Below are 25,508 nucleotides of genomic sequence, written 5' to 3'. Positions count from 1 at the left end.
TTATGTTTTTTGCTTGTATTCCTAAGTAAACGTTTTGTCAAATGTTTGTATTTATTAGCTATGAGCCATTCACTCACCTGATTTCCTGTTTCAGTCTAAATTTTCACTTACTTCTTTGCTTTTGTTTAAACTTGTCAAGTAATCATTGGACAGCTCATCTGTAAAAATGCACTGATACTCCAAAATATGCAAAGCTAAGCAGTATACTGATACCATAAAGATATATTATATTACTTTGCTGGTTCACATTATAAAACAAGAGAATATTGCATAATTAAGTGTCCACAGATGTCATGTGTTTTTCTAAATTTTTAATAATCTTGTAGCTAATGTACTTAAGTCATATTTTATCCTAAGATCAGTATTGATGATTTACTTATTAGTTTAGAGCATTTGAATTTAAAGTTCTCTTGTGCACCATAGTCATTTAATCAAAAAGGTATAATGTACGTGATAGAAAACAAAAAAATGAACTATAATTGATATAAAACTTGAGCCTAAACTGATTATCACATGATTTAATTTAACCTGAACCTGAAAACCAAAAGCTACAGTTTACAGCATGATAACTGCTAATCTTTATTTAATAAAATAAAAATGCAAGAAACTATTTTAAAAGAGAATTATCTAAAACAAAACTATGCATACATGCAATAGAAATTACATATTCTATAAATCAGTATGTAATTAAAAAGGTTTAGTTTCTCGAATTTCACAACAATAAAAAATGTTTGTTTTAGATTATGAATGACATTAATTAATTCTCTACACCAGTGCCTTATATAAAGATCTTTAATGTGTAAATTCCATTAATAGTAATAAAACTATTTACATCTCTCATCAATTATAGTACAAGGTGAGAAGTAACATACACCACTTAAGAGAGTACAATGTATGCCACTGTTTTAAGGAAAAATATGGGAACCTAGTAAAGATGGGGGTGGGTGACAATTCAAACAAAACAGTTCAATGCTTATAAGAAAATCTCCAGGGGGTTTCAGGTTGCACATTTACCTTTAAGTCTTAGGTCTCATGTACAAATTGCTGATAGCCTCTGAGATGACCTGGGTCAGAAGCTTGAGTGAGTCTACCAAGTGCAGGGAGCAACAAGAGGTCAGCCTCTGGCACTGCTAGTGGGAACCAGAATCACAGTGCAAACAGTGCATTTGAATGCAACATCAAAAACAAAGGAAGCAGGTTTTATCATACTGCAGACTAAATAAACTTCCAGCTTGCAGATACCGTGAAGCTTGACCAGGTCTGATAGCGTTAAGATTAATATTAAGAAATGTTAATAACTTTCACTTCTAAAAAAACTACAAATAACTATAGTAGATTTGAAATCTACACACCCATGAAAACATAAAGTACCAACAAAGAAACTGAAATTAATGACTATCACTTTTGTACTTTTTATTTTTGTGATATTTTATGCTTAAAATAGATGACCAATTACTTGATGTTCTATTATCTTTCAGTAAGGACAATAAAATCAATCCATTCCCTTACTTTTTTGAAAACAGGTTTCCAATTGATATTAAAAACTATCAGCAGCCATACAGCTATTTGATCCTTGATTTATATTAATAAACACTTGAACAAAGCATTGTGTATCCAGGAAGGAGCAAATGTACAGCAGTCATGTGACGTTTAAAGACTGCGGCATGACTCAGGCAGTAGTACTTGTTTCATGATTTGTGTTAGACACAACTTTATTTGTCCCCAGAGAGATATGTGGCTGTTTACAGAAGCTCACTGAATAGATATATAGTTAGATACAGACTATGGTTTGTAGAATGACTAAAAATGAAGAAAACTAAAAGAAAGAAAAACTGATTTGGCAGTTACTGTCACAGTAATAATCATCATATATAGTAAAGCAATAAAAATATAATCTGAAAATCTTAGGATTTAAGTTTTAAAACAAATTAAAATGACTTTCTGTAAAGTCTATGTCAGAGACAAGTTTGATAGTTCTGGAGCTGTTAGTTAGAGAGAGAAAAACAACAACGGATGCTTCAACTTCTTAACTCCATTCAAAAATATTTTTATTTATTCTTCACCTTCAAGTTTTCGCTGTAAGACACAATTTCTTTACACAGTATCTGGCTTTCATTGTGAGAAAGAACTAATTTTTGACAGAACTATGTAGGAAAACACAAAGCAAGCAAATATAAGAGAATGTTCATGAATTGTGATAATGAAATGAGATAAAATGTGAAACCATATTGTATGGCTTTGGTTCAGTTCCTTGTCTCCTTACTAGTAACAAGAACAAATACATACTAGTGAGTATTGATTTAACAAATAAAGCTTATCTAAAGCTTAACCAGTGTAAACTAGGAGGAAGACATATGAACATTTCAACAAAAAAACACCTGGTTAACTTAAATATTGTAAACACATCTGTAGATGCTATTGCAGAGGTCAGGTTTTGTAACTAAGAATAACATGACAGTAAAAAAGTTGAAACTGCAAAAATGCTTGATCCTTCTGCACCTTGTTTTAGTTTTTGTTCAGATGCTTAGGATGATTTGTGTTTGCATCACAAATTGTGCTATTTGTTTATGGGTTTTCTTATAGTATTTTTTATTTCGGTATTTTTAGTCTGGTTTATTCTATTTCAATAATTTGTTCAGCCTATTTTTATGTTTATTTAGTGTTTTATGCAAATATTATTTGTATCATATGTTGTATATGCCCCGTTCTTTCCGAGTTTCTTTAAAGCACTTTGACCTTAGAAAGGTGCCATTTAAATTAAATATATTATTAGTATTATTAGCATGGCAAAACACAGTTGATAACATGAAGTAGAATTTTAGTACTTCAGAAATGACAAAAAACATTTTTAATGAGCTCACTCTTTCTTTAAAATACCTCCTGTATAATCATACTGGAATGTGAAAACAGTTCTGCTTGAAAAAAACGAAAGAACCTTGTAACACCAAATTCTTCCTGGTTCTGATCTACAGTATTTGCCTTCTGTTCTAAGCTCTGATGTTTTTCTGCTGTGCACTATGTTTGTAAACCACTCATCTCCTATTGTCTTTAGTTGTCAGTTTTTCTAAAACTATGAAACCTAAAATAGTTCTTCAACAAAATCCAGTCTTTTTTTCATACAAGCATCCAGTTCAGCTTTGAGTAAGTATGCTTAACTGTCATTAATTCAAAAGTCATAATTTCTCTAGCTAGGACACATCTAGATCCAGACTTATTTCTTAAAAACAAAAATGCGTACACAGTATTATAAGAATATGCATAATTTTACTTTTTTCTATGATGGAGTTTTTATACAACATCCCACAATTACATACACAGTAGTCAAAAACCACCATAATATCACGGGACTTGCTTAATTTTACACTGGCAGCAACAAGGAAAAGGCATGGTACTAACCCTGGAGAGGGTGTTAGTCCACTTTAGGCAACACTCATGTAGAAATCTTTATTTACATGCATGCAATTTGGAGTCGTCAATCAGTCAGCCGTACAAGAAGCATTAATAAAAAAACATATTTGTTAATATGCAATTAAGAACAAAACTGCTTACACTTTATATATGAATTATAAAGGATAGTGCTTATATTCAGGAGCCCAAATCCCGGCAGGGTTGGATCGAAGAGCATTACCTGGCCAGGAGGACAGTTTAATAAAAGGACCAGGGGAAACAACCAGTCAGTGTTACATGCTTCACTGATACATTAGATGGCAGCATCCCTTGGCAGCGCTACCAGTATGGACACCCACAAGGTATGCTGGGAACTGTAGTCCCATGGGACAGCCTTACTGGGTATTGGGGGTACTGCCAAAGGGTGCTGTGGGGATTTGTGATCCCTGCTCTTGGGGACTTCAGCTTAACCTGGAATTGCCTCTGCAGACCTATGTCCTAACACTGGAAGTACCACTGGGTCTAAGATAAAGGAAGCCGATTGACCTTATCCAGGCAAGTTGGAGTCCAGAGAAGAGCTGGATAACACTTGCCAGGGGAGGATGAAGGAATAAGATAGAAAGAGAGAGAAGAGACCATTTGTTATTACCCAATTTATAAGAAATTATTTGTAAGGTATTTTGGTTAATAAACCTATTTCACTATACTGGGACTTCTGTTGTTGCAGTTGTGTTTGGGGTGCAATTTAAAACCTAAATGTACTCTGTTGCTGAGCCATTGTTATATTACATTATTTTCAATCATATATTCATTAAGATTTGTTACTTTTACTGGTTGTTCAAGATGATTTGATTTTTAATGTAACTTACAAAAGAAACTACACTATGTGCAATGTGTATTTTGTAAGACTGGTAAATGTAAAGTTCCACAATTGATCATGGCATAAAAGATGATTCAGATTTGTATCCTTCTTTTATACTTATCTTAAATACAACATAGTCAATAAATATTAGTGTTTCTTTCTAAGATGAAGACCATAAAACGACAATTTGTTAATTGAAATAAAAACATTTCCCAGACTGAATATCTTACAGTCTGCTGTATTTTAATTAGCAAAAATTAAAAATGATTAAAAAACAGATATTAGAGAACGTATGAAAAAAAACTAAAAATATGAAAGCACATATTATAGCCCGCAGCTAAACACATCCATATGATCCTCCCAAGCTAGAAATCTTTCTGCTTTACATTCATTTACAATAAGAGACAAGCAAACAGCATAGTTTGTTCTCTTTCCTGTACATTCGTTTTTCAGTTTTCTATATAGCTGAAAGTTATTTGACATGCTGGGAAGCTCCAGTCCACCAAAGCGATCAAACTGCCTGCAGAGGTTAATTTCAATCACAGCACAACAGCAAGATCTATGAAAGACAAATCATTCTGTGAGACATGGAAAGAGTGGCAGAGAGGCCTGTAGTGTACAAAATGGCACCAGAGAAAACTGTACGCAATAGATGAAGAAAATACAACAAAGGAGTTGTAAACTTTCTGCCAATATTCACTTATTATCAAAGGAATCTAGTGATTTTTTTGTTTTGTTTTATGGTACTACCAATTAGAGCTGAGAGGGTGAAGGTTTGAGATTCCATCTTTCTCTTTAATGAACTGTGAACCCAAAAAATGGAAATACAAAACACCTCTGGGTACTTACCAATTATTTGACTGTTTAAATAGAAATGTATATATATGAAACAATGTCTTTTTTTTTACACACTCTTTCTGAATCCATACATATAAAATGAATTCAAATGGGTGAAGACAGAACTGAAGAAGCAGCACCGTGATGGGAAAGTCCACTAAAGAGAAAAACTTGAGTGTAACTTACAACAAAACAACATTAAGGAAGTGTGGAATGGGATAGAGGCTATCTCTGGCTACAAGCAGGCTGTTAAACATGCAAAGGAAAGCAACAAGAATAGAGCTAATGAACTGAACCAGTTTTTCAACAGGTTTGACTCATTCTTGTCAGTCCAGCCGACCCTAAACAATACTATCTTTTGTGAGCAAACTCAGAAAGTTCCAGAATCCCAAACTGTCATCTGCATCTTTCACGATCTACAGTGGCATTACACCTGTGGTCTCCAGCACCCCTCCACTCCCTGGATTGTGATTCTCTAATGATTAAGTGAGAAGAGATCTGGGAAAAGCCTACATTCAAGACTTAAGGGCTGGATGTATTTAGCCCATGTTGCTAAAAATGTTGCGGGGTCCTTCAGCACCTGTCCTCCCTTTCCCTGAATTTACAGAAGGTTCTCCAGTTCTGGAAAACATCCCATGTAGTCCCAGTGTAAAAGAAGGGGCATACCTGTTATCCCAAGAACTTGAGACAAGTTGCTCATATATCATGAAGACCTTAGAGAAGCTGGTCCAAAAAGCAGCTAAGGCCCCAGGTTTCAGAACATCTGGATTCTCTGCAGTTTGCCAATCAGTATCAAGCAAATACTGTCTAAGTGTGGAGAATACTCTCATCTACATGCCCCACAGAGCCTACTCCCAACTTAGACAAAGCCAAAACCACAGTCAGAAGCATGTTCTTTGACTTTTCTGGAACTTTTAACACCATTCTGAAGGGTTGATTTATGGTATTAATGCTTCCCTCTCTGTCTCTCATCAGAACCAAAGAAGAAAAATAACGATTCCATTTACTCATCTGCACCACTTCCAAATTCGCAAAATGGTTACTCAATGCCACTTCCGGCTCCTGATGATGACATCACTTCCACCCTCCCGATAATGATGTGAATTCCGTCTCCCTCTGGATGACTTCACTTCCGGTTCCTTCCCAATGATGTCACTTCTGTCCAACAGTCTTTGACATTATTTCCTGCCACATCACATCCAACCACAATTTTCTGTATACATATCATCATTTTTCAACTGTATATTGTCAAATTCTCTGGTTTTTGATCGATTTTCATTATTATTTTCATATTTTCTGCTGGACATTATACGTGGGGCAATTTCTCAACTCTTTTTGATTTTGTAGATTTCATTTATTCCTTATTACAATACCAAGAAAATCTACTTCTTTACTGGGCAAACCCTGGACACACTGGAACCTGTTGTGAAAAAGAGCATGATGGCAAAATTGGATGCCATCATCATAAATCCCCTCGCTCCCATCCAGGAGGCACTCTTTTGGAATATTTCAAGCCACAGGCTCATTCTCCTCGCACCTCAGGGGGTCTTTTCTGCACACTCAGGTCATTGAATTCAATGATTCCACCTGATGCACTCATTAAATTTATTTTATTTATTCCTTGATTGATTGAATGTATTATCTGTCCTGTAAGTCTGTATTATTGTTTTTTAGGTTTCTGCTGCTTTATCCATTTGAATTACCCTGTGGGATTAATAAAGTTTATCTAATTTAATCTAACAAAAAAACTAGATGCATGATCACTTGACCAATGGATTTATTTTTTGACTAGTAAAGACTACATTATTAAAACCCTAAATAAGCTTATAGCCATTCTGTTCAAAAGCCAAAAAGTCTTCCACTAAAAAACAACAAAACCATCATTAACCTTTATTAGAAAAAAAACCTTTGTTAAAAAAACCATGTGTTTTCTTTAATTCTGTCTAACATCTGAGTTTTAGGCTCTGTTAAGCAAAGTGTTCATTTAGTTAGTTTTTTCTTTATTTAGGCTCTTACATTTTATCTTCATTGATTGCAGAGTTTAAACAAGTAAGCCTCGTGAGTCACCACATATAGAAAATTTTGCTTGTGACATGAAATTCTTTTGCCTTCATGGACATGGCTACAATTAATTGTGACAGTGATACACTGTTCACTGTTGTGTACCACACAGAAAGCAGCAGTATGAACGAAAGAGAAAGGCAGTAATAAAAAGTACATCCTCAAACACCCGCAGATACTGATATTTCAAATTTATTTTACTAAAATTATCTTATGGGTCGTTTGAACCAGTAACTCTACATTTCTATACATATCACTGAAGATACATAAAATTATATATTCAGTTATTGTGCATCATGACAAACTAATTCAGCAAATTAAAACTTGCTAGATATACTGGAAATACATTTTTTGAATTTAGCGGATTTACGATTTAGTTTGTGGGAAGTCGAAGCCTATCTGAGCAGTAATAAGCATAACTCAGATCTTAAATGTTTCTTATACTGAAGTTCTATTTAATGTATAACTACAGAAGTATATCTCTTTATCACATGACTGATTGCAGTGTTCAGTATTTCACACCTTTTACCAAGTTTTTTTTATTATAAGTTGAAACTGTGAGACAATCAGGGACATTCAAATTCACATTATTTGGAAAATTTAAAAATAAAAAAATGGTATAAACCATGAAAAGGTAAGAAAATATTAGAAATACATATACTTTTCAGTAAAGATGGCACCATTCATAGATGTGGAATTGTTGTGTTGGTATTTTTCATTTTTACTTTGTATTTTCTATTTGTTTTTTTATAACAAATAAAGTATGTGTGCTACTCAGCACTTTCTGATGCAATGCCTGAGATCACCTAACCTTATCTTGCATACCCTTGTGGAGAAAGTGGACTTCCATGTGCTTTGTTCTAAATGTCAGTCCACATCACCTAAGATTTGCCCTATATTATCAAATATGGGGTTTGCTGCAGATGGGAGGAGATGGGGTATAGAGAGAGAAAGATATCCACCATGAAAACTGGTGATGATAGACGTTTCATTGAGTTTCCTGGCAGAGAAGGAAATATCTAGCTAAATAAGATTAAATCTGCACTGAAGCTAAGTTGTTGCTGCAGCTTATTGCTGTAGTGATTTTGAATGTGTGCTGTTCCTCTAGCAAAACAACCCAATGGAAGGACATGTCTAGGTTTGCCTACCTGAAATGTCGGTCATGTCACTTTAGTAGATGGGGCTTAAAAATAGTTGTGTAATTGTTTACGACGACTATGGATCTATGTGAATGATATTATGATATGCTGGATACTAACTGATTGCTTTGTTAGAAAAGTTTGAAGACACAAGTTAACATACATGAGTTTGTGCTCTGCTCCTTGAACTTGCCGGGCAGTAAAATCAAAGTCAACACAAAAGACTGGATACATTGCATATTTTATTAACGAACTGAGTACTTTGTTTTTTGTGAAATATACAGTATTTGTGGAAGGTATTATATTTCTCATGTTTGGACCTCTGTTATACACTTCTTCCAGACTACCCTTCATACCAATTCCTTTTTTATCACTCACTACCAATAACTCAGGCATTAGACCATTTCTCCCACGCTGTAAAACCATGCATTCACCGTTTCCACTCCTCCTGCCCCTACATCTTGAACCACTTTGGTCTTTTTAGCTTTTACTTTAAAGCCTTTTTCTTCAACCTAGCTCTCCAGTTTAATATATTCTCCTTTATTTCTGTTTTATTTTTTTCAATCAATACGAGTCCACTGATGTACAAAAGATTCCATGGCAATCCTTTATGTACTTCTTTGGTCGCCACTATCACAAAAAGCAATGGACCCAGAATGAGATCCGCTGTCCAGACCACCACTTGTGTCTCCTAATGCATCAACATCGCTAACACATTAATCATTCATTCACACATAACATTCTCAATTCCTAACTTACCATCTCTTGTGACAACCCATGTAATGCCCTCTGTAGATCTTTTTTTGGTTTTTTTTTTTACCTTTGTCTGATGCTTTTCTAGCATTTTAACATCAAAGATGACATCTGTTTTTATCTTCTCAAGCATTATTTTACTTTAACTTTTGCTAGATCCCAGATCCTTTTTTTAAAACTACCTCAACTACATTCATTACCAGTACCTAAAGCTTGACTGGTTGATATAAACCACCCTCCAGTGGATCACCCCTTCTATTGTATACTGGAATAAGCCCACTTCCTTTCCATTCTTCAGGAATCTTCCTTTAGTACACAATTTTGTTGCACAGGTCTGTCTACTATTCATCTCTAGGAACTTCTGTTCCCTTAAACTAATCTAACACCACGCAAATTGGACTTGCTGCTTTACTCACCTCTGGCTTCTTCGGTGATTTTGCAAAATTCCCTTTTGAAAATGTACTTGCTCAGTCCTTCTATCTTCAAACAATGACTATCTTATTTTTCTAATTTAGCATCTTCTCCATGTATTGTAATTAGTCTAGATTTCCTTAATCCCATTATACTATCAGTCCCTTTAGTATTTTTCAAGTAGTCTTTCTTTTACCATCTGCTTCATGGCCCTAAACATATTTCCATTTTTTCCTTCTTCATTCCACAGCTCCCAGCTCTTAGTTTCTTGCTCAACTCTTTCTCTAACATTTTGTTTTACTTTTATAGAGCACCCTTGTCTGCCTTTTGTCTTTGTTTTCTACCAGTCCTGTTTTCAACCCAGCATTCTTCATCACCTCCCACCTACCTTCAACATCCAGACCATCAGCCTTGTTATATGCTTCCACTTACTTCATGCCTCTGACTAAAAGCTTCTCTATAACTAAGGGATATTGTTATACACATCCTTTTATCAGAAATCATCTTCACATTTTTCATCATGCACTAACCATCTTCCCTCAGCAATGACAAAAAATCCATGTCACTATCTTGAGCACAAACTGATTTTTCTTACACTCAAACTTAGTTGAGTACAAATATGTTAAATGAAAAATTAAAATATGCTGCTTGAGAAATGAACAGCTTTAAATCTTTTTAGCTTTTTCTCACAACTGCATATTGTTAGAAGTTGTTTATGTCATTATTCTTGGATGAACTGTTTAATCATTTAAAGATCTCAGATTTCAAGTTAGGTCAGAGATTCTTGATAGGATTAGAGTCAGGACTTTTGACAATGCCATCTAAAACATTCATCTTTTCATTCTTTAGCCATTTCCATGTATCTCAGGACTACTTCTTTGGCTGAACATTTCTACAAACCACAATTCTGCACAATTTCAAAAAGTTTTTTTTTTGTTTAATTCATTATTTTTAGGGCACAAAAATGGCAAATTAACTAATAGGTTCATTAAGAACATTTTTACACCCACATTTAATGACAGTTACTAGTATTCAGGCAAGAAATATTTATGCAATCTGAAATCTTTCCAATTTACTTCATTTTCAGCAACCAACCAACTAAATACACATGTTTGGAGATATCTATGAGCAAATTTTGTTTAAAACTTGGTGGGAACAATTCTAAAGCTCAAATTTCTAAACTAATCCAACACTTCATGCAGCCACTGCTCAAAACAGTGATTTTGAACTGCAAACAGCAATGGTGTTCTTGTAAACCTGATCTGAGAGAGAATAAGCTTTGGATTCCGATTAATCATCTATAGTTGAAAGAATCTTCTAAAAAGATTCCTGCTAAACATAAAAATGTATGTTACGTATGAGGTGTGCACATGGCATGTGTTAAAAATAAACATAACCTGTTCCAAAGGAAAACCCCTTCTGTAAAATAAGATTACACTTTGGTATTTGAAGACATCAACAGACAAGAGGTAATCATGAACAATACACTGTCACAGTTGCCATGTGTGCTTTCTGTTGCTCACAGTCACGATTATAGTGTTAGAGTAAATGTAAGACTGAATTGGTAGCTACATTTGTGAAAAAACTGGAAAATATGCATTCAAAGTAAATAATGTGTCAAACTCCATTAGAAGTAGATTAAAAGGACTGCTGTTAAGACAACTGATAACAAAAAACCACAAAATAATTCATATTTCGGTACCCAAAACACTCACATGAGTAAATTTGCTCAACAACACTGACACCATCCCAGCAAAACCACAGATGAGGCTGCACAGCACCACCTTTTGATTACACATCTCAACAAATAACTAAAGCAACTTAGCATTACTGTCTAATTGGAAATGCAACCATGCCATGCACAAATATCGTTGCAGAGTTTAAAAACACGAAGTATATACATAAACCACAATGATTCTTGAAATTCTATTTGCTGTTGTTAGAACATATATTGATGCAATAGTCAAACAGACAGAAAGATTGTAGCCAACAGAAGCACTTCTCGGATGCATGGGTCCAAGTACCTGCAGTGGGAAAAATGTGCGTCTATATCTACTGTTGCTGCGCTCATTACAATGCACAAATTAATGACTAAGCATCAGTCAACACTGAACTCCTAAACTGATAACAACAATTTTAGCTTTCTGTTTTCTCTCAGTGTCTACTGTTCAGTTTCTCTCTCTCTGTTTTTCTGTAGTTATTTGATGTAGTGGTCTAATATATGAGTAGAAATTGAATATTGCAACCAAGTACATTGACTGGAAGAAAGTAGGGGTGGGTTTTTAGGAAGAAGCCTGTGAGCACAGACTTTTCAAAGCTGTATTTTCAATGACACTATAAATGTTTAAGCAAATTGTCCTCTAAACATGTGTTCACATTTGTGAATTATGTTTGGCCCTGTAAGATTAATATGCATTTTCCTGACATCATTACATTCTGTAAAAGCAGTCTATTCAAATTCTTTACATGTTACCATGAGTATACTTTACCACAACAGCTACTACTGACAAATGTTAGGGGAAGCAAAAGTCAAGAAAGACTTGTCTTATTTATATAAACACTAGCTCCGGATTATGGGCAGATTTTGTGAGTGAAAGCATATATATTGGGAAGGCGCATACAGTGTACAATTTGTAAAATATATATATATATTCTTAAAACAATGCTTGTGACATTTACAGGTTGCACACATTTGACTCATTATTTAAAACAAGATTAATTCAGTGTAAAGTTAACTTCCTGATGATTAACTGCTAAAAAGCATCCACATATTCCCAAATGCCACAGAAATAAATTGATACTTAGACAACATGCATAATAAAGATTTATTAAAAAAGGCAAGGTTTGTATCAAAAATGAAATCTTCATTTAGAACTGGTAAACTCCTTTCCTTTCAATTTCCTTAGTTTGATAACAATAGATGACTGCACCAAACACTCCAAGTACATTCTAGTGAAATTGTATGTTTCTAGATCATTTCTCCTAATTGACAAATGACATGCTAACTCACAGAGTAATTTTTTTTTCATTTTATTACCCAGATGAGTGCTATTGTTATATCAGTGAAAACTTAAGATAGGACTGCACTATTCACCTGAAACATTTGATTTAATAAGGAAATTACATTAAAATGTTCTCAACTTTGAATTATTTATGACTTTTACAGATACTATTAATATGCTCATAGAACAGCATATGATGTTTAAAAGCTTGTCTTATTTCTTAGTGAATTACATTAAGCAGCAAGATTTTTGTTTGCTAATGCTAGAGTGCATTTTCTTACTCTTTCTGGTATCTGCAGTTCAAAACCTTAAAATTCAAAGACAATTAAATGGACCCCGGGGGATAAACTTTTGCCCATTATATGATGCTGTATTATCTGTAATAGCCAGATATTTTTTCAACCTCCCATATGGAATTTGGCTTATCAAGAACTGAAAAATTACAAAAGTCTTTAAAAAAATGAATCAAACTGTGTAATTTTCTTGAAAACTGAAATAAATCAAAGATATTGATACATAACATAGATGGATCAGCAACAAGTCAATAAAGATCTATTAGTAAAAGAAGTGAATATAAGTTTAAAATAATAATATGCATATCAGTATTTTTGCTATTGCAAATTTAAATTATCACATGATTAATGTTTTCTTCACATTAACCAAGCTTACTTCCAATTTTTCTCTGGCCAATTATTGAGGTGATCTTTTATTTTGCTACACATGGCTTTAATAGTATGTTGTGCTGAAGAGTCTTTTTTTTTTTTTTTTTTGCTGGTCAAAGCTACTGTATTTAGTTATGTTCAAAGGACAAAGTCTCTTTTTCTCTGATGAATACCTGAGAAATTGCTGTTGGAAATACAACAAATGTGAAGGACAATAATGACTATATAAAAAAGTGACATTGTGTAGTATAACTGAAAATGAACATCACTTTGAAACATTGTTCAGTGTTTAAAAACACGGCACTGATAAAGAAAAGATAAAATAGTTTTACAGTGGAAAGTAATACTTGGGTCTACAATGGCATACTTGGATTAACCAGCTTGGTAATGTCATCATTGATCTGCTACCCACAGCTACTGTATCAGAGGGTCCACCTGAGCTTGCTTTATACAAGTAACTAAAATCAGTAAGTGTCTGCTGGCAATGATACCACTAGGATACTGATGAATAATGATGTTCTTAGAACCCCATCTAGGTCACTAAAAGGAAGGAAAACATCTGTCTAAGCCAAAAATACAGAAATCATGCTTGTCCTTCAATGAGAAGACAATCTAATTTATATTTAGACCCTAAAAGTCCTGGCTACAAAAACTGCAAACAATAATTACACTCTGTAAAGTGTTCAAGTAAATAAAGAAAATTCTTCACTAGGAATTTCACTGTACTACAGGCATGTACTGTATATGTGGCAATAAAATGACCCTATAAACCTATAAATCTATAGGATGTTACACAATCAGTTTAAAAAACCTAGACATGTAAAGACACCACATAAGGAGTATTTGTGGTTTGTAACTAGCAGAGTAAAAGAATTAATTTAAGAAACATGTTTATAACTATATAGACAATTACAATCATTGTTTATGTGAAATGTTGGATTTGTCACCACATGACAGTCCCAATGTGCAGTGATTGTACCGAAAGTAATTCCTAATTGACATGGTATTTGATATCATAATCTCACCACAAACAATCTTGTACTGCAAGTAGTTCAGGTTCAAATCTAATTGTACAACATAAAAACTAAACTGGAGATACATACGAGAGCTCTGCATATTATAAGTCTTGTGTTCACTGTTAATTAATACAGTTTATTTTCTTTGAGGACCTCTCTGTCTTTCTCTCATTTATCACAGAGCAGCTGGTCACTTTTCAGTCAAGGAGGTGCAAATCTTTGTCATGCTGAATGCTATCTCCTGGCAAGTATAACATTGGAATACTTGTAAACATGAAACTATTTTAACTGTTCTGTCTCTCAGCACAGATAATAACTGCTTTATTGCAAACAGCTGCTTGGCACACAGAAGTTTACATTATAACATGGTTTTGTTCAACACAGGATTCTGTAATCTCAGACAAAATGCAAAAGAAACAAATGAAACATAAAATGAACTCAAATTTTGAATCTAAATTAAGTCAAATATGAATGACACAAACTAAGGACTGGTACAGGACTTCTTAATGCTCCTGAATGAGTAAGTGTCAAATGAAAAGCAGGTGAGAAAGTCTGATTTGTAAAGTTGCTTTTAGTTTTCACATCCTGCCTGTTTATTTCTGTTGGAAACAGCCACTGTATATTTAGATGTCCAAGCTAAAGAAATGACATGCCAGCAATTTACTAAGAAGAAACCATGGACACCACTTAAACAATCTCATCAGCATTACTTCAAATTGGTAAAATGTTACTTGCACAGAATTATAGTACGCAGAACAGATGGGCACTGGTTACTACTACTGCCTTGCAGCTATAGTGATTTAAATCAGAATCATGGTCACTGTCTTTGTGGAGTCTGCAAGTTCTCATCATGTTTGTGGCTTTTTCCCAAATCTTAAATACGTACATGTTACGTTAATTGCTGGCTCTAAACAGAGCAGGTATTATTGAATGTGGGTTTGTGAATGAGTGTACCCTGCTATGAAGAGTATGCCCTAACTTAATGCAAGGACATGCTCTTGCGTTCATTGACCTTGGCATTAGATTAAGCAACTCTAGAAAATGGACGAATTCATGTTTTTCACAACATAGATAGATAGATAGATAGATAGATAGATAGATAGATAGATAGATAGATAGATAGATTCTATGTATCATCGATAAATTCAAATGGATTACAGCAAAATTCAGCCATAGCCTATCTGTGAAATTCAAGATAGAATTCAATAATAGTGTCTATGCTTACAAAGCTGCTATCCTAGGTTTACTGCTACCGTCCACTTTTTCAGCCAATAACCAGGAATGTTAAATTTCCTCTTGATTTCAAAGGTACATCAAGAACAATGTTTAGAGGTGCCCAGCCATGACTTAGAGATACAGGAGCTAATCTTAATAATGTTCTTTAGTAACCAAAGAGTAAAAGCAAAGCCATCTAATCAATCAATAAATACCTAAAGGGATGCTCTGGAGGAAAGTTACTAACTAATGCTAAAAGAAACCAAAAAGTTTCCTTCTGTGCAGTGCAGATGAATGTGTTAAAAGAGAAACAGAGACGGCTACTCTGAAGGGTACACCTGTAACTGATGTTACTGAAGAGTATAATGCTTAGTTATGTTACATTTTCACAGTGCTAAAATGGCTCTCATTGTGGATGCTTAACCAGTAGATACTTAAGCTGACTGTGTAGCCTCTAATGATAGTAAGGCCTAACCCAGTAGCTTAGTTACCATTAAATAGGTTTTGTGTCCCATACTTGCTAACAGTGTTCATAAGGCTCCATCAATTGCAAATTTAAATTATTGATTTTTTTTTTTTTTTTTACAGCTGCTTCTTTTGTGGACTTGTGGATTTCCTGTGCTACTAGGTCTCCCTTTTCAATTGATTTCTCTTTTTGCTGAGTGCATGATTTCCTTCATTTGATGAGCAATCTTTTTCAAAGCCCTTAATGTGTCAAATTTCATTCTTTTGAATGACATATTGATTATACTGGATGCAATAAAAAAAGAACTTAAACTATGACATGCAGCAATTTAAAATCAAAACTGCTAAACAAAAATATTAAGATAATATCATTAAAATTATGGAAAAATAATATTCAAAAATTATAACAGTGGAAGTAAACAATAAAATTGCCTTGCCCTACAATAAGAACTAAAAACTTGCAAAATACCTTTCTTCTCTGATATATGGAGGGAAAACATTGGTTTAAAACCAGGAAAAGACAGTAAAATCAGTAACGCTTTACTAATAAAATAGATCAATAAAAGCATTTGAGGCAAGTGAAGGAACACAGATATGTTCCTTGTGAAATTGATAAGACACAAAAGCAAATTTTCCTAAGCTATATCTAAGTTACTGACATGATAATAAAAGTAAACAGGTTATCCTAATCTTCAAAACTGGATGATGATGTCAGGATAATAGTTTTAGGACATGGAAAGACTCACGGCTTTGTACGCTGTACTCCTTAAACACCCCCATAGAACACCCTAAGCAAAATGGTTTTATGTCTTTTCCAAGTCCACAAAACACATGTAGACTGGTTGGACATATTTCCATGAACCATCCCGAATCCTTGTGAAGGTAAAAAGCTGATCCACTGTTCGCCAACAGGGCAGAACTTCATGTTCTTCCTCCTGGATATAAGGTTTAAACAATGGCCAGACACCCCTCTTTCCACAAAGGGGCTTTCTCAAGAAGGCTGAGGTGCATGACCAATGTAAAACTGTAACATATCCTCCAGGCTACTTTCTTAAAGAAGGGGACCAAAACCCCACTTTGCCAATCTAGAGGTATCCTCCATGCAATGTTGAAAAGACGTTTCAACCAAGACAGCAAAATAACATCCACAGCCTTTAGGAACTCCGGGCAAATTTCATTTACCTCCAGGCCTCAAAAACCAAGGAGTTATTTAACTACCTCAGCGACTTCAGCTTCAGTAATGGGCGAGTCGCCCTTCGAGCCCCTTGACTCTGCTTCCTCAAAGGAAGTTATTGCAGTTTGATTTAGAAGGTCCTCAATGTGATCTTTCCACTGCTCAACTATATCCCTTGTTGATGTCTCTAGCACTCCATTCCTGCTATAAACAGCATGGATAAAGCACTGCTTCCCCTTCTAAGTCAACTAATAGTTTGCCAGAATTACTTTGAGACCAGCTGAAAGTCATTTACCCTGGCCTCACCAAACTCCTCCCTCACTAGAGTTTTACTTTTGCAATTGGTATCACAGCATTCTGCTTGGCCTTGTTGGTACCAGTCAGTAACCTATGCTATTTCACAAGTTAACCAAGGAGGAAAGCCTCCTTCTTCTGCCTGATGACTCCCTTTAACACTGGTGTCCACCAATTGGTTCGGAGATTGCTGCCACAACAGGCACCAATGACTTTATGGCTGCAACTCTGTTCAGCCTCCTCAGCAATGGAGGCATGAAAATGTTCCATTCAGGTTCAATGCTCCCATCCTCCCCTTGGAATGCAAAAAAAAAAAAAAAATCATCTGGAGGTGTTAACTGAAGATTTTCTGGGTGGGGTCCTCTGTCAAACATTCCCAGCACACCCTCACTATACTTTTGAGTCTACCTGGCCTGTCCAGTATGTTCCCAACCATCTGATCGAACTCATATCCAGGATGTGATCGGTTGACAGCTCAGCCTGCCTCTTCAAATGAGTGTCCAAGACGTAAGACGTATGTTTGCATAATGGTTGCGTAATGCCATGAGTACAAAATCTATCATCAACCTATGGCCTACAGTGTTCTGGTGTTAAGTACAATTATGAGCATCCTTATGTTTAACTTGAAGCTGGTTATGGACAAACTTTGACTAGCACAGAGGTCCAACAACAAAACACAACTTGGGTTCAGATCAGGAATGGTATTCCTCCCAATCATATCATTCGAAGTTTCACTGTTATTGCTAGCATGAGGGAACACCTTATAGCCTTCCTCCTAGAAGGATAAATACTCTGTAGTTGCAGGGAGAAGACCCTCTCATCCATCAGGTTAAACTCCAGTGTACACATGTAGCGGTGAAGGGCTATAAGAAATCCCATAACCGTACAATACCTTTCATTCTATGCAATTCCAGAGTGTAACAAGGTCTAGCCCCTCTCCAGAAGTTTGGTTCCAGAGTCCATGCTATGTGTTGAGGTGAACCTGACTATATTTAGATGGTACCTCTCCACCTCTCACACTGCCTTGGATTCTTTCCCCACCTGAGATGTCCCATTCTATGCCCCTTGAATCATTTTCAGTATCTGGATATCAGTCCGCCAAGGCACCTGCCTGCCTGACCCTTATGGCTCCTACTGCAGGTGCTGAGCCAACTGGAGCATGAGTATGTATAAAACCACTGTTAACATAAAGCCATAAATGGGAAATTTTAAAATCCAGTTGTATTAATGAAGTGTTTTTGAACTCAACGAACATCTTTTGATAAAACCTTTACTGCTGTTTTGCAATAGAAGCAAAGTTCTAAACAGATAAGAAAGTAACTGGTTGAACACTCCTTTCCTAAGTAATTTTCCATCTTTTGTTTATTATTCTTCCTCCTGTCTCAAACTGAGGTCAGCCACTCTCTTCTCTTGCAGTTCAAACCTTTCATCTAGGACTGGTGTGTTCAGCCTGGTTTATAATTAAAATATATATAGTTTTTCTGTACTACTCCTATTAATTTGGTAAAGGCCAACACTAAAAAAATATATACTCTTTGAAATAAAAAACCTTTTTTCATTATTTTGGTAGTAGTATAGATGGCATGTAACAAAACATGTATTCTATTCTGGAACACAGTGATGAATCTGTCTTGGACTTGATGATTTAAATGTAATTGTTCACTTTAGAAAGACAACTTTGAAATCTGTAATCTTTTGTGAAACATACTTCCGTTACTGAAGTGCTACATCACACAATACAAAAAAAGTCCATAATGTAATATAAAAAAAGCACCGAATTAAGGAATCAGTCCAATCTATTTATCTGCAACATAAGTAACGTGGATGGTTAATTTCTGAGTCTAACAGTAACTAACTGATGGAGACTGATTCTTACAACCATATGATTTTTGGTCCAAATATATAATCACAAAGTCACACTGCCTGCTGACTCTCCCATCAAAACAGATGGAGGCAGAGTACAATACATTTTGTACACAAATGCAAAACAAAGTACAGTAACAGTCTTCCTGCCTTCACCCTTGTGAATATGAAAATTAGTGAATAATACTTTTGCTCCTCTAACACACAGACAAATATACCAAGTGATCAGGTAAGTGGACCTGTTTAAAACAAGTTGGGTTTTAACACTGTTTTGATTTACTGTACTAGAAATAACGTTCACAATTCTTAACAATGAAACAGCACTGATCAGCTGCATCAACCTGGGCTAAGTTACCCATTGTATAAGCTGTTATTCTATCACCAGCGTCAGGAGTGCCTATAAAAATTGTAAGAATGCAATGGCGAGCAGTCTGTGCAAGGATAGCGAGACACCTAAAAGAGCCAGGAGAATCCATTCTAGCACTCAACAATGGTGATACATTGGTGTCAGGTGCAAGATGAAAAGAAGACCTACTATCCGGCTTTGCAAAGTCTTATGATGGACTTATTCAGTGGATCTGCTGAAGAGTATTGAGGCCAAGGTCTATGATCTTTAATAGTGTTTGCAACATTTATCGGGCAGGTGGGGATAGGAGACAGCTGAGACACTACTATCTCTGCAGCTGCACCACTACCTCTCCATCTGTTAAGAAAAACTGGCCTGGGTTTATGGATGCCTATGGAGCTTTGGGCTTATGGAGCTGGGAAAAAGTGTGGCAGATCGAATTGCCACTGGCCACAGGCAAGTTGTGTGAAGTAAGACTGTTGGTAGCACTGCACAGGCAAAGATGTGTCAGATTGCAGGGGTGTAATAGGGCAGTCATGGAGGAAGGGTCTCATAGCTGACATCCAGACCTGTATCAGTGTTTGCAACATCAGTTCAGTGAAGGAAAACAGCAGAGAGCCCATCTGCAGGACACTGAACAGTCATGCAGTGTTAAACACCTATGCTATACAGTTCACAAAAGGAACTTTTATTGTAAAGATATAATATGCACTTAAATAACATATGTAAATATTAGTGTTATTTAATGTTATATTATTTTATGTAATACAAATCATTTTCAACAATCTTTTTATATAGAGTATTTTTGGCTTATGCGTTCTCTTGAGTTTCCACAATCTTTTAGCAAGCTCCAAAAATAGTTCCATTTAATTGTTCATGGCCAACTTGTGAATAACCAAAACCATGAATGTTAAGACCGCAACAGTGTAGGAGCTAATGTAATATTACTTAACATTATTTTTGCAGTTGGTAGAATGTATTTATCCATCCATCTATCCATCCACTTCCACTTATCTGAGATCGGGTTGCAGGGGCAACAGCTTGAGCAGAGATGCCCAGACTTCCCTCTCCCCAGTCACTTCTAGTAGCTCTTCTGGTGGAATCCCGAGGCGTTCCCAGGCCAGTCGAGAGACAGAATTTATTTAAGATTTCCTTATTAGAAGGCAATCATTTTTGAAATTCTCAACATGACCCAAATCCATGTACTTACATTTTATACCCAATATTACCTGCTAATTGTCATATGGATTCAATGTCCGTTTATCAAAAGGCAAGGGGTGTTTAGATTTATTCAATAAAAGTTAAAACAGGCAAGCCAGGGATATTTTCTTCCAGCAGTATATCGTCATTTATTACTAAACATATCAAGTTTTTTCACAAAAAATATGGCATAGTGTATAAAGTACTATTTTATATACCAACCAAACAATTAGAAAATACACCCACATGAATTAGACATTTATATTTTTCAGCATTTTGTACCAATTCTATAAATCCATATATCTATGTGCCAAACCTTCGGACAGCAAGAAGGAGAGCTGGTCCACTACTTCAATTCCAGGAGATATACTTGATTTAAATAAGGTTTTGTGTTAGAACAAAAATCAGTATTATTCAGGAAATTATCCAATATTGCTTCCAAAAGAACTGCATTCAGCTTAACAAAATAATAAGCTTTAAGTGGGAATGATACTCCAGTTTAAGCAGTACACTGAATACATACCTGATACTAATTAAGGCATGATACTGTATCTGAAGTCTATTTACAGTGTTGAACAGAAATAATATTAAAAATGAGCAATTTCATGTTTGGGCAAGCTTTATGACATCAACACTTTAATGCCGAAGCAAACAGATCTGCCCACTGCTTTATGCATTCATGTTTCTCGTGAATTTAGTTAATGAGTAAGGGACCCACCCAAAAAAAAATCTAAGTATTTTTTTTTAATCAAGGTGGCATTTCTATATTTTCTTCTATCTTGCCATATAAATTCAACAACGTGTTGTTCATAATCAAATTACATAGCTTTAACATTCTTCCTCTTTAAATCCAGCTATGTACTTCACACAATTGAAATCCCCAATGGCAGAAACTGCTAAATGTTTCAATAAGTGGCAGGAGGATATTAATGATTTGTGACAGATGTAGTGTCAATGGTTAACAAAAGAGGTGTGAAGCGAGCGTTGTAATTACTATGCTCATTAACCAACGCTATTTCAAAATGAGTAGTCAATTCATTCTTTTTCTTTTATCCCTCAATTACTTCCAACACATACTCAGCCGCTGTAACATGACCCTTTGCACTGGTTAGATGAAGTGTAATAAAAATATCTTATAATTAGAGAAGACATCTGCAAGCTGGCAGCTCTACACTTTTATGTCTACAATAATACACATACTGCACTTAAAACATTGTTGTAATCATATTTCAGAAGAACAGAAATTAAAAAAATATGCCAACAACAGTGTAAAGAAATACAAAAAATATATTAGGGTTTTTTAAGATCAGATAACCTTGGAATTAAAACATCCTTGTACAAAACTGTCTTTCACAATTCACTAACAAATTAAATGTCCTCAAAGTTATAAGAATTGATACTTTATATATTGAGTATGATGAACCTGAAGGGTGTCAGGACTCATCTGAGACTACAGATTTAACAAAATTGTAAATGTCTTTAAATATGTTTCTTTTATTTGTACAAAAGATCACAATATAATACTACTTCATATACTGCACACTTGAAAATCCTTCTGCATTTAAGTACTAACCAAATTCAGCAGCTTACGGTGTTCATTCAAAGTTTGCTTTAACTTACAAATGATCTTGCCCTTAATTTCCTGATTTTAATGAAATATAATTTACAATGAAATAAGAAATATTCTTCTAAAGCATTTTGTTAAAGTAAATTCTTATCCAAATTTAAACCACAAATATCCAGCCACTGCAATTGTATGGTGATAAAAGAAAATCTCTATTTCTTGCTCCAAACATACCTGCATATAACAGGCACTTCAGAGACTGAGTCAAAAAGTAATAAGTGACACACCACAGTGGTTCATTTGATAGTGTTGCCCTATTGCAGACCTTGGCAATTGACTCCAGGCTAGGATGCTTTGCGTGTGGAGTTCCTATACTGTCCTCTTATAGGATTCAATTTTTTTCCACTGTCGAAATACATGCTTTCAAACCAATAGGCTGACTGTTAAGATGGAAATTGCTGAAGCTAGAAAACGCCTGGCTATATGGGAACGGTGATTGACTACTTGCAGCTTCTGCTGCATTATGACTCTGAATTGGACTGAGTAAACAAAAGGGTGACTGGCTGGATGGAGCTGACTGTGTTATTCCCTAGTTTAATAAAGCAGTCAGAAATGATTACTTTTCAAAAAAATTTAATACATAAACAATTTAGGCAACATGGTGGCCCACTGATTAGCACTCCTGCCTTGTAGATTGGTTTGAATCCCAGCATGGGAACTGTCTGTATGGAGTTTACATTCTGCACAATTGTCTGTGGGAGCTTTTCTCTGTGTATTCTGTCTTCTTCCCATATCCCAAAGAAGGCACATGTTAGGTTCTGACTAAGTTTCTCTGCAATGAGCTGGTTCTTCAGCCATAAATAGTTCCTGCATTGCTCCCAATGCTCTGTGGACAGGAATGAGCACCCTAGGAGTCTGATCTGGATAAATTAATGGATGTATATATGACTATAATCGACAGTATTCAACTATATTTTTGATAGAGAGTACTAAAATTTAGTAAAATATAGGCACAACAGAGGAGGCTAGCCTGAGTAGGACAGAGGTTCAAGTAGACTTTAAATTAAAGCAGTAATACTGGTGTAAATTAGCATTTCTTGTCAACCTGACTGTGGAAGGAAAACAACAGGAAACTAACAATGAAAGGTTTAAACAGCAAATGTAAATGGTAACTGGTGCATCACCATGCTGCTTCAAATTGACACGATAAAAAGAAAAACATCTGAAAAAAATGTAACCTTTTTGGCAAAGCAATGCACAGTAGTGAAATTTAGTGGAATAACATTAATATTTATACTTTTTGCATCTTGACCAGCAGAAAAAAATATAACATTTTAGTTTAGGTACTTTAAATATGTATCTATTACTCATTTACTCTTACGTAATAAGACCTTAACAAACACTTCTTATGGTCTTCATAACACTTACAAAGCTTCAGAAAAATGGTTATTCATTTATTCAATGTGACCTACTAAAATAACTTCACTTTGAAAGGTTAGAGGTGGCTACAGTGAGACATCCTTCTTTTGCTATTGCATACTTGATTAAAAAACCTGTGAATCCTTCATATTAACAAGTAATTGCACCAGCATAACAAAGGGTCTTATTATCCTATTCTGAATAACCTATCTACTGAAGTTTTATAATTGCAATGAAGACCAAAAAAAGTCTTTGTTAAGGTCTTGTTACATAAGAATAAATGAAAAAATAGATGCATTATTGCAGTACCTAAACTAAAGTGTTACCAAAAGAATTTAAGGATTCTTTATGCCTAAATATTACTTTTCAATTTGAGTATATGCTATGGTTTATTTGCTATCACTTAAAGTTTTGTTTTTAGGGTATGTTAAATTATATTCCTCTAGTACTGTGGTGAGACTACATGGAGAAGATGATAGGGAAAAGCCTTCTTAGCAGGGTATGAGGATCAATGTCCTGGGGGATTTATTTGATATTTTAGGAATTAAGCCATACCAATCTTTACAACCTCATTTTAATTTCCCTAGTTCTCCTTTCTTTTCCTACCTATAGCTCTGATCAGTGCCCAGAACGTGCCAAGTTTCTCTAACCTCTACCAAACCAGTTGTTGTACTCTATATTTTGTTTTTTCTCTCCCCAAAAAAAAATCTATTTCTGCACTCTGCTCTTTACTTTCTAAAGCATGCTACAAATCTCTGCCCTCAATTTGTGTTTGGTCCAGAGACATTTCTTCTTTCTGTTCACCCTTCTGGACACTATTTTGTCCAAAGTTAGCTTGGATTTGTTAGGCAAAACCTATCAGCACATCCATTTCAGAATTCTACATAGACGTTATCCTACTCCTGTAAGTGTCATATGATGTTCTTTTTTGCTGATCCCCTTTATCAGTTATGTTCACTTGGTTTACCACAAGTTTTGAAACTGCACTCCTGTCTTTTACTTTTGGACCCATTTATGTTAACTGCTATCTTCTTTTCTTTCTTTAAAAATTCCTTTATGGTTCAGATTAAAATTCTTGAATGTTTATTATTCTGTCTTAGTACTCTGGCAGCCAAATTAAATATTGCCTCCTGCTGGGAGGTACCTGAATGTGTTACTGTGGCAGTACACCTTCTATAATTTAACCAATGTATTATACTTTGAATCTGCAGCATGGGTTAATGGTGCCTCTAGCAATGCAACTAAAACTTTGACAACTGTTGCTCAATTAATTGCTGCAAAGCCTCGACTTATTTTTGTTAAATACTGCCCTCTTTTTATCTTTGCTGTTGTGACTTTTATGTAATTATTTTACTCTCTCTTCTGTGGTGACTGGATTTTCCTACAATATTTATCCCTCTGGGTCATTCTGGGACAGGCTGGCAGGGCATGGCGGGTTGGCTTCTTTTCTATCTTATGGCTGTTTATTGTTTATCTTCTGTTATTTAGTCTATATTTAATAAAACTTCTCCACAAAAAAAGCGAAAAGCCTGCCACACTTTTTATGCTGTAATGTGTAAAATGACAAATATAAACCAGAATAAGTTTTGATGGAAGACAGTGTCAGAAATAAAAAAAATACACTGTTATTTAGTTTTTATTTCTGCACAATGACTTACCGAAAGAATGAACAACAAATCTTCCAGAGTACAATCGGCTTTCAGTCTTTCTTTAAACATCCTTACTGACTGATGTTTCAAGTAATAATAAGAAGCAATGCGTCCATATGTTAAAGGTTCAATAGCATGATTGTCCTACAAAGAGAAAAAATGGCTGTTTATTTAAAAAAAAAATATGAG

The 25,508-nt window shown here is 35.0% G+C and overlaps 1 protein-coding gene across 1 annotated transcript in view; it reads right to left on the bottom strand.

Annotated features, from left to right (window-relative positions):
- ascc3 (activating signal cointegrator 1 complex subunit 3) overlaps positions 1 to 25,508 on the bottom strand; it is a 683,087-nt gene that overhangs the window by 69,481 nt on the left and 588,098 nt on the right. Inside the window, exon 36 of the mRNA XM_039747862.1 lies at positions 25,329 to 25,463. Within this exon, the coding sequence (XP_039603796.1) occupies positions 25,329 to 25,463 (135 nt within the window). The remainder of the gene's footprint in view (positions 1 to 25,328; positions 25,464 to 25,508) is intronic.

Source organism: Polypterus senegalus, chromosome 3 (assembly GCF_016835505.1).
Source record: "Polypterus senegalus isolate Bchr_013 chromosome 3, ASM1683550v1, whole genome shotgun sequence".
Lineage (NCBI taxonomy): Eukaryota > Metazoa > Chordata > Cladistia > Polypteriformes > Polypteridae > Polypterus > Polypterus senegalus.
Note: the sequence above shows the minus strand (reverse complement) of the source record. Positions and strands in the feature narration are given on the sequence as shown.